General features: G+C 47.5%; 2 protein-coding genes across 2 annotated transcripts in view; one reads left to right on the plus strand and one right to left on the minus strand.

Annotated features, from left to right (window-relative positions):
- LOC110336994 (pregnancy-specific glycoprotein 22-like) overlaps nt 1-11,174 on the minus strand; it is a 485,734-nt gene that overhangs the window by 94,602 nt on the left and 379,958 nt on the right. The window lies entirely within an intron of this gene.
- LOC110336996 (pregnancy-specific glycoprotein 22-like) lies at nt 5,959-10,717 on the plus strand. The gene is made up of 3 exons (XM_021219742.1): nt 5,959-6,022; nt 7,131-7,490; nt 10,350-10,717. Exons 1-3 carry the CDS (start codon nt 5,959-5,961, stop codon nt 10,715-10,717), a joined length of 792 nt encoding a protein of 263 aa, XP_021075401.1.

Raw genomic sequence — 11,174 nt, forward strand, 5'->3', positions numbered from 1 at the left:
GAGAGAGAGAGAGAGAGAGAGAGAGAGAGAGAGAGAGAGAGAGAGAGAGATTGAATACAGAGAAAGACAGAAAGAGTCTGTGTGTGTTTACATGTCTCTGTGTGTACCTCTGCCATAGAATCAGGATTTGCCCAGATTGTGTGGATCTCAACATAAATGCTTCCTGAGAAAGTTCCTTGGGTCTGAGAATCTGGCTGCAGAAACAGTGGAATCTTACTAGAAGAGGGACAACCAGGAAGTCTTGGTTTTGTATGAGTGTCCCAGGGAACTGACTCTACTTGCCTTGAGGTAGCGCATGCAGACTTGGGATCTAAGATGTCAGAGCAACAGAGCAGAATAATTTGTTAGCACTCTGAGTGTCTCAGCTCAGGGAACCAGACAATGCACTGGTATGAGAGCCACAGGTAGGATAGGTCACTGGGCATCTCCTTCTGCATCTCAGCATGGAGAGCACAGCTGTACAGATGCTTAGGCCATCAGCCAACTGTTCTGATGGCTCATGAGACTTTACAGGAAGGTCAGTGTCCCCATGAGAGGGACAGAGGACACAGGTGACTTGATGATTCATGTCCTGAGGAGTAAGTCTAAGGAATCCTCTCCTTCAGGCAAACAGTAAGAGATGCTGCTAATCTGGACATCCACTGTGACCCAGAGTAGGTTGTTTTTCATATTTAATGCTATGTTGTAGACACTGCAACATTTGATCCCCACGTGTGCTGTTGTTGGAAAACTGAGACACAGGGAACAAAGTGTCCACATGAACCTCACATAGGCCTCAGGTGACAGATGTGAAGCACCAGTGCTCTGTCTCCAGCCATGTATCCAGTATCCTCATCCTGGAGGCCTTCTCAGGTGTCTGTGAATCAGGGAGGAGCTGATGTTAATCTTGGTCATCAAATGATTAAGGGGACATCTTGTCCAAGACTTGAAAACAAATGGATATTCAGATGTGATTCCAGAAGTAAGCCACTTGTCTTCAAAGAATTTCTGAAGCATTCTGTGACTCCTGAGCCCATGTGCTAGACAGGCAATCATGTGACCTCTGCTGTCCACCCGTCACTCCTCCCAGAACACAATGGACAGGGTTTTGCTTCCCTGTCCCATTAGATCCTTCATGTACCACATGACTCTCTTGGCCAATGAGTGAGTCATTGATTTCAAGCAACTTTACCATCTCCCTCTCATCTCACCTGATTGTGCTCTTTAGAGAAATCATCCTTGCAAGCGTTGGCCTTAGGTCCTGGGTATTAGTAACAATGCTCTCATATGGAAAGAGTTTGCATCCCTAATCCTTATCCAGGATATGCCCAAAACAGGAGTCCTTAGAGCCATAGTTCCAGCATGTGCTTGCTCTCTACCTTTTGCCAGTCAGATCTGCTTCTGAAATCACTGATCCTGGATTTCTAGAGAGATGGCTCCATGGTTAAGAGAAGTGGAAGTTCTTACAGAAATGCTAAGTTCAGATCCTAGCACCCCCATGGCCACTCATAACCACCTTTCACTCCACTTTCAGAGGACCCAATGACCTCTATCTTCTCTGTTTGTACCAGGAATGCTGTGCAGCACACATATGCATGTTGCTAATATAACAGTACACAAAAATATCAAAGCAAACAACCACCTCTGTATTAGGAATGATACCTGCATGGTCTTCACCTGTGGAGAACGGGGCATGAAAGGTGAAGGAAGAAGGTGGTTTTCTCTCAAGCCTGTGCCTGACTCTAATACCCTCCATTCTTCTGAGGCTCATCCTTTGTCTTTTGTAGTTCTGTGCCTTATGTTTGTCACTATGGAACCCCTGGGAAGGTTGGCCCATGTCATGATGGTCTAGCTTGGGTAGTGAACTGAATTCCATTCCAGCATATTGGTCTGGAGTGATATTTCTGATCGCAATCAGTCAGTACAGGACATGGATGTTTCTAAGGGAAGTTCAGTGTGCATCTTCTTATGTCTGATCTTTATGGCGGCCTGGGAAAACAAAGTCTTTGAGGGTGCTGGCCCTGGCTCAGCAGTGGAGATCAGTGGAACTGGAGGGACACAGATTCATGGTACAAGGGAGACAGTGAATCACTGAGGTCTAGTAGAGACCGTGGGGCTATGACTCCTGGTCCTAGGTCTGTACCATCCAGCTCTGTAGCTCAGCTCCCATATGACAAAGATGGTTTCTCCCACACAGCACAGGAGACCCACCATGTCTGATTGCTCAGGTCCTTCTGCTTGATTCTCCAAGGATATGGATTAGGGGTGGAGTGTACAGAGACCAACAGTGAATGAAGGAGACCTTTGTAAGCATCAGAGGCCCCACAGGGGCCTTGTCTGCACAGCACTGCTACCCAATGACCCCATTAGAGGTGACAATTCTAACCCTACGGAAGGTGAGTATGGTAGCCTTAAAGCATGAACCTGAGACTCAGAATAAATCTACCTGTGAAGGGGAAATGGTCACAGCCTCTCAGCAGTCAGCAGGGTAAAGGTAAGGATAGCAGGACTCCCACTTATTCCTGTCCCAGTTGACACAGGACCCTAGGAATATTAAACCTGGGACCCACTGAGTGTTATCTACAATGACCCATTCATCCTTAACATTAACTGTGGGGATAACAGTGTTAATCATATTAATCATTAGGTGTGTAAATAACTTCAATCGCATTCTTGTTACAGCTGTCTAAATACAGAAGGACAAAGCCAGTGCACTTGATTGGTTCTGGGTTCATGACACAGACCCTTGGTACCTTATGAAGACCAGGACATCCTGGCCTAGGCCAAGCATATTCAGCCAGGCCAAGAATTGAGCTAGAATGGGTTGGAGGGACTTCTCTTGCCTAGAAAGGCTCATGGTAGTGGATTACAGGGAACATCTTGGACTCTGACTTAATGAACATATACCCACATTTAGTGTTCTTCTCTGTGTATGCTGAGGAGGAAACAGGGCTCATGTATGCCACATGAGTACTCTTTTACAAAGCTGCACCCAACGTCTGACTGGGACTTGTTTATCTGATATCATAGCACACATACTATATCCTTTTACAGACCAGGATTAACCTTACCTCTGCTGACCAATGGCTCAGATGTCCTGCTGATATTCCCCTCAGACATTCATTACAATCCAGTGTCAAACTTCAACCTCTCCTGCCATGCAGCCTCCCACCCTCTTGCACATTAGCCTTGGATTATCAGTGTGAAGCCCCTGTCTTCCTTTCAATGCTCTTTATTCCTAGCCACACTACTACTACTAATAGAGCCTATATTACCCTTGTATAGAACATGACCATTGGCCTCAATAGGACCATAGGGAAAGAAATTTACAAGTCTTGTTAAATGGGTTATTCAAATGTCAGTATTGAACTTTGGGATGAAACCTTGCATTTATGAATAGATACAGACATCACTTTCCAGGGCAAGCCCATAGCACAAACAGTTCCCAATTGTCTCATGAGGTCTAGCTCTGTCTCTTCCATTTCTTCCTGCATATCTGATTTCTCTTGGATGACCCTTAATTGGTGTTGGAGAGAGAGAGAGGGAGAGAGATAGAGAAAGAAATATTCCCTCAGATAAGAGGATATTTCCAGGGGGAATGGTGAACTTAATATCATGTGGATTTTTTTTGTGTCACATGCTCATGTCTTCCTGTCCCCTCCATTTGCTTTCATGATCCCCATTAACCTGAAGAATCAATCACTCAGAACCTGGAACCATGCTCATGAATTTTACCCCAAATTCTCCCATTTCTTTTTTGTTTCAGCTGGTGATTAGCTTCTGCTCTGAGTCCAGTGGAGAGAGAAGAGGCAGGGGGATGATTGTGCCTGGGAGGCCTGTCCCGAGTCAGGATGCTATTGATGCTTTTAAGACGCCCTTTACTTACTATTCAGAATGTCAGTGGTGTTCACCAGGGCATCCCTGAGCTCAAATTATGTGAATTTCCAAAAGTGAAACCAACCAACCAAATGTAGATTCCCTTGAGTGGTCCTGGCTCTGAGTGTCTGGCTGTGGACTCCAGCACATGTGATGTCTACAGAGAGAGAACAAGGGGGGGGGAGACACTCACTTGGAGATGTGGAACTTCCTGTGATGTCTCCCTTTGGAGAAGGAGGACTTGACGAATTAATACAGTGTCCTTGTTAGTTTTAACTATCACCTAGACTCAGCCAGAAATCACCTGGGGGAAAAGTCTACACTGAATAATTTCCTTATCAGCTCTGGCTGTGGACATGTCTGAGAGTGATTGTCTTAACTGATGCAGGAGGCCCAGGCCACTGTGGGCAGCACCATCCCTAGGTAGATGGACCTTGGTTGTATAAGAGAGCTAGCTAAGCATGAGTCAGAGAATGAGCCGCAAATGAGGCAGCAAGCAGCATGTTTTCTGCCTTGGCTTCCTTCAGGGCTACAGTATGTCCCAGCCCTGGACAGGAAATGCATGNTCTGCTCTCCTGAACTGCTTCTGTTCACAGTGTTTTTATCACAGTAGGAGAAAGAGACCTGGAGCAGTGTNCAGGGAAGAGCAGTTGGCACTTCCATTTGAATCACTGCTCTGTTCCCTGTCCTCAGTAGAAGACCCCTCACTATCCAGGGGACCAGGAGAAGGGATTGAGACACCAGACATGGACCAGTGAGTACAGGTGCACCTCTTTCCATTACTGTCCTCTTGCTTGAGTCTGAGGAGAAATGAACCATGACATCTTTCCACTGTCATTTGGTGGGCACAGGGCTCCTCCCAAGGGGTCTCATCCTCTGGATGAACACTTTATCCAACTTTAGTCTGTGACTTGNCAGGGAGAATCTGGAAGCCTGCCTAGACCCACCCTACACTAGAAGGAAAAGGAGTTCTACAGAGCCCACTGAGCAAGATTATGGCCCCTGCATCCCACCTGTGCAGAAGGGATCAGGGCAGGTCATATTTGTGGTGTCGAACCCCCCTGTTGTAGCCCTAGGCATGAGATTGCAGTTCTCCCAGAAAATTACAGGGGGCGATATCATGTTGCACACTCAATATTAGGACCATTGTTTCCTTGATCTAGGAGACCTTGCCTAGGAGACTGNTTTCCATTCCTGTCNCTACTAACCTGGATCTCCCTCCCTAGACCCTGCTCTGTTTCCTGTCTGTATGGAAACCCCTTTCTCTGGGGATCCTGAAATTTCCCTTCCTCCTGGCATCTCCTAAGGGGAACACAGGACCTTGCTGCAGGATCACGCAGACAAGGGGCATAGATGTCCCAGGAGGACTAGTGAGCAGTTGGGCTCACCCAACACACAACAACAACCAACCCATAATGCTGGAAGGTTGCCTGGAAACACTCCATAGGAGAGGAGCCCACAGTCCTTTCCAGGACACACAGGTCACCTCTTCCTGAACACCAAGAACATGAAATTCCTCACACAGCTGCTCCTGGGCCTCTGTCTTGGGTCAGGAACTTGACTGGTGACATTAGTGATAAAAGGTTTAACTTCATTCCCAGTCATCACACAGCTGCTCCCTTCCAAACCTCACAGACATCTGTGTCNCCTTCCTGCTGGGAATCCTACCTTCCCAGAGCACTGAGGACACAGGGAAGCCTGGGTGCTCAGCCAGGTCTGTGTGTCACAGGGAAACATAGGAAAGATAGAGGTTCTCTCTTTGATGCTGATAGACTCATGTCCAGGAGTCAGCAGATGTCAGCCCCTGGATGAGTCCTTGTTCTCGGAGGGCATGTCGATTCTTATCAGCCTTGTTGCTCAAGGTCTTGTTGGAGAAGAAACATAAAGAGAGAAAATGTGAGAAAGATGCGGGGCAGCACTGAGAGTNGACGTGACTGAGCAGTGCCGTGGACACAGACCCCACCAGACACAGCCCATAGGATGCTGGGAAGTGCTCCTGCCTGAGAGAACACTCAGCTCAGAAGGAGGAAGGACAGCAGAGGCCTGGTGCCTTGCAGGAGCTGAAGGTCTCCTCAGAGAAAGGACAGTACAGTGAGAAGAGATATGGAGGTGTCCTCTGAACTTTTCAGCAATGTGGGTACCCCCTGGCAGAGGGTCCTGCTCACAGGTAAGTGTTCCAGCTATCTGATTGCGTGTGGGAAGGGAAGCTCAGAAGCCCAGTCNTCTGAAGAGGAGATGTCTAGAGAAGACTTGGATTTCTGTTTGTAGTCATGGTGGATAAGGTGCAGCGAGGGACAGAGTCTCAGCAGCTGGAAACTCTGAGCAGACAGGAGCTGATCAGGGGAGAATAAGCCTTAGCTGTCCCTGTTTAAAATCCGTCACTTTGGCTGCCATGGTCTGAAGGCCGATGTTCCCCACCTGACTGGGTGACTCTCCAAAGATGGCTCAGTGTATGGAGAAATGCCATTCTGAATTCATTCCTCAGCTCTCCCAGGGTAGATGGAGATACAGGATCCTGCAGGCTCTGCTCTGNCCTCCACACAGGTGTGTGTTATGCACCCACAATGTGAAAAGTGAGACATGAGCCTTCCCAAACTTGTGCATCTAATACAGAAATGTAAATCACACTTGAACATAATGATTGCCATTTGCTCGAAACCTGGGATTATGTAGATAAATTCATGGAGATATCCTTCCTTCCTTCTTTCCTTCATCCCTTTCTCCCTCCCTTCCTCTTTCCTTCCCTCCTCCTTCATCCCTCCCTCCCTCCCTCCCTCCCTCCCTCCCTTCCTTCCTTCCTTCCTTCCTTCCTTCCTTCCTTCCTTCCTGCTTTCTTTGTTTTTTTTTTCCTCCTTCTGTTTCATTCCCATTATTTTCTGAGATTTTTTTCAGGAACTGAACATTCTAAAAAGATAATGCCAATCATTGTCCTGACAAAGTCCTTGTCTAGAGGACTGGAAGTCAGATTATCCAGAGGCCAAAGTCACTGGTTTAATGGAACCATAAATAGAACAGAAAACAATTCAGAAAGTGAGAACTGTGTGGAGGAGGAGGTCATCAGGCCACTTCTCCTCACACCAGGCACTCTTTATATGAAGAGTGATATGGGGACACCTGAGTAGAGGATTCCCCAGAAAGGAAATGACACCCTCTGAGTCTCTGAGAGCATGGAAGTCATGATGCTCACCTCCATTAAGGGCTCCCTACCCACAGGCCTAAGCTGAGGGATGCTCACACCTGCTCAGGATCAGTGGCTTCTCTCTCTTCCCTTCTAGCCTCCCTCTTAACCTGCTGGCTCCTGCCCACCACTGCCCATGTCACCATCGAATCCTTACCACCCGATGTGGTTGAAGGAGAAAATGTTCTTCTACAAGTTGACAATCTGCCAGAGAATCTTCGAGTCTTTGTCTGGTACAGAGGGCTGACAGACAAGAGCCTTGGAATTGCATTGTATTCACTGGACTATAGCACAAGTGTGACAGGACCTGAGCACAGCGGTAGAGAGACATTGTACAGCAACGGGTCCCTGTGGATCCAAAATGTCACCCGGGAGGACACAGGATATTATACTCTTCAAACTATAAGTAAAAATGGAAAACTGGTATCAAATACATCCNTGTTCCTTCAGGTGTACTGTAAGTAATTCTTTGAGAACTCTGGGTGCTGGCTTGGGTCCTTCCACTAGGCACACAGAAGTGTCAGGCCTGGCATGTGTCTCGTTTCCATCTGCATTTTGTCTCCACGTTGGGGCTTGAGCATTTAGTGCAGGACACACATGGTGGAAAACAATGTTAATTGTGCAGAATCCCTCACTGGATTTCACCTTGGAGAAACCTGGATGCAGGGTGGGCAAGTCAGCAAAGGACATCAGCCTCTGTCTAGACTCTTGGGGTCCTTCATAGGAAACCATCCTTGAGAAAGTCCTTGAGGGAGGAAAGAAGGGCCTGTGGAAGCCATGGGCACCTTACAGCACTGAGTACCAGAAACCCCTGGCTCCACACCTCTGTTCTAGCCTCACCTCCTGTGGGCCCTGAGCAGCTTTGTGCTAGGGTTGGATCTTGACTTTCCGTCTGCAGAGAAGAGTGCTTGTTGTAGTCAGTGTCTTGCTCCATGTGGAACCAAGCCATGTACTGCCATGAGATCCAGGATTAGGATGTGTCTCCTAGTCACCCTAGTGACCCAGAGGGAGACCACAGCAGGGCAGATTCCCAGGCCATTAACCCATTGTCCTGATGGGCTTAAGAGATTTCTCAAAAGTTTTCTCATCAGGGAGGGAGAGAAGACACAGATCCTACTGACAAGTTCTTTTCCTTTGAGGCCAGTGCATTCTCTCCTTTAAGCAAATACAACATGCTATACTGTTGTGGACAGTTCTCCAGACATGAGCTGCAGTTCCCACAGTGAAGATCAGGCATAGACTGGTGACACTCAAGGAATACTAATAAACCTATATACTTGAATCAGGACTTCACCTTGTATCCTGGCTTTTATCTCTCCCTGTAGACCAGGAGGTCACTGTCATAGTCTCCTCAGACCTCTTAGCTGCTGCCTGTGTCTGCTATCCTGCCTGTGGACCATGTTCACATTCCAGATACGTTTTTTCTCTGGGAATGAAAAGGTGTCCTTTGGGAATCACTTACACCGAGGTTCAAGGCATCTCAGAAAGGCCAGGAGCACGTGGGCTGACACAGCTCAGCAGGCAGAGGATGTGTGAGCACCATCTTGAAACCCTGCATCGCATGATGGATTCCACAGTAGTCCTTATAGTACCCAGGTCACCTCCTCCCACTCACTCATGCTGTCGGTTCCTGACACATCTGCTCCTGTGCCTGTCTTCTCTTTCAGAATCATGACTGTTGCCTGTAGTGGAATAGATCTGTCCCCTTCCCCAGTCATCATACAGTTCGTCCCTTTCGCTCATAGATATTTCTGTCACCTTCTTTCTGAGAGCAAATCCACTCATTCCAGAGCACTGAGAACACAGTACAGACTCAGTTCCCAGTTGGGTTTCTGTCACAAAGGATTTCAGAGGTTTCCTCTTTGTTGCTGACTGACCCAGGATGAGAACTCAACAGAGGGCCACATCTATTTGAGCTGGTAGTGTCTCAGGGTCCAGAGATGCTCAGAAGGTTGTTTCCCACTGTGTACTTGAGGATTGAAAGAGAAAGAGCCAAGAGGAGAGGGTAGGTGGGTAGTCCTGAGAGTGTAGAGTGCATAGAACACAGAGCTCCCCACAGTCTTTGGGCATCTGTAAGATGCTTCAGTCTTGGGGGATGGTGAGGCTATAGGAGGAACTGGGAAGGTGGGCTGGACTAGATTTACAACAGACAGAGGACACATCAGGCCATAGTCCAGGGAGGCCCCCTGTGTACTCTCTGTAAAGTTTGTATTACCTGTCAGGGCCTCCTTATCCTGGGTGAGGAGCCCACACTTTACAGAGTGTGAGAGAAGAGGACTCAGCTGTTCTCTGGGTCTCCTCAGGAACTCAACGGTCTGAGAGGAGTCTCAGGCTTTGTAGGAGAGAAGTCACAGTAGGTCAGATCACCCACAGTTAATCAGCATGAGCACAGTGTTCTCAAAACTGATGTTCCCAGTTGTGATGTCACAAATAGGAAACCAAGCTCCTGTTGGTCAGTGACATGGCTCAGTGAATATCAGTGTTTACTTCATTGTCTGACAGCATGAGAACCAGTGAATACAATTTGTTTCCTGAACTCCACCTAGGGACTGTGTCCTGCACTCACCAAAACACACTGAGATATTCCCTTACAGAAATTCCAGAGCTTACAAGTGTGTGCACGCACACACACACACACACACACACACACACACAGATACACAGACACACACAGACACAGACACAGACACAGAGAGACCAACAGGCAGACAGACAGACATACACAAAGTGTAAAAAAAATTCAAAGTTAATGATAGCATTGAACACTGTTTCCCCAAACATATGAATGTGGCCATGAGCATGCATGGTCCAGAGACATCATTCATTCATTCAATTATTTATTGGTTCCCCACAGATATCTAATGTGTTTTATGCAAACTTTCTCTAAGAAAAACATGAGCACACTATTGGTTCTTACAGTTCTCTAGCCCTAGTGGACTGGAAGACAGGGCAGTGACTAAAGCTAGAAGGTGAATCAGGTATTGGGTGTAATCACTAAAGGACAATAGACAAAAGAGTCAGAGTGTGAAGGTCGGGAGACATCACTCCAACATACAACTGCGCTGAGTGTGAGCAGGGATCTGAGGGGAATGAAGCAGGGCTGTGTAGACACCAGAGAATAGAGCATCATAAAGAAGAAATGACAACCGAGGGACACAGAGCACAGGGGGGTAATGTGGTGACCACCACCAAGTAGAGCAGTGAGACCCTCACCCACACACCTCAGCTGAGCTATGGACACAGCTGCCCAGGACACAGGGTGCCATCTTAGTCAAGTATAAAAGTCCAATATTGATGGATCTCTCTTTCCTTCTAGCCTCTCTTTTCATCTGTGGGCNTCCTTCTCCACCTGCACACCTCAATATTGAATCAGTGCCGGCCACCGTTACTGAAGGAGCAAGCGTTCTTCTCCTTGTTCACAATCTTCCAGAGGATCTTCAATCACTTTTCTGGTACAAAGGGTTGGCTGCGTTTAATAAGGTTGAGATTGCCCGACACAGAACAGCCAAGAATTCAAGTGAAATGGGCCCTGCCCACAGTGGTAGAGAGATAGTGTACAGCAATGGATCCCTCCTGCTCCAGAATGTCACCTGGAAAGACACCGGATTCTACACCCTACAAACTGTGAATAGATATTGGAAAATTGAATTAGCACACATTTACCTTCCGGCGAACAGTAAGTGATTCTCTGTGATTGTTCAGTGCAGTGGGGCTCCTACCCAGAGGAGTGTCACTGCTGGCGTGACACGCTTCCTTCTGTCTGCACTTTTATCNCCATGATGGGGTTTGACCACTTTGTGCAGGACACACATGTAGGAGAGAAATGCACATGGGTTAGACTTTGTCTTCTGACTCCCTCCGGTAGGTCAGAGGACCTAAGATGCCAGACTGCTCTGTCTGTTGAGGCTCTTGCAATGCACAGGAGGAAACCCTGGAGTCCACACAGAGTGGTGAGCACCGGGAAGCTCTGGCCCTGCTTGTCTGTCCCAGGCATGAATAAAAATGTCCTGGGTTCTAATTTACGAGGTCTTGACACTCACTCCTGCTCTGAGCAGACAGTGAACAATGGTTTTTGGCTGTCTGTATCAATTCTGTGTATTTATTATCATTAAAAAGTAGAGTTTCATAGGAAAAAAACAGA

The sequence above is a fragment of the Mus pahari genome, chromosome 19 (genome assembly GCF_900095145.1).
Source record: "Mus pahari chromosome 19, PAHARI_EIJ_v1.1, whole genome shotgun sequence".
Classification (NCBI taxonomy): Eukaryota; Metazoa; Chordata; class Mammalia; order Rodentia; family Muridae; genus Mus; species Mus pahari.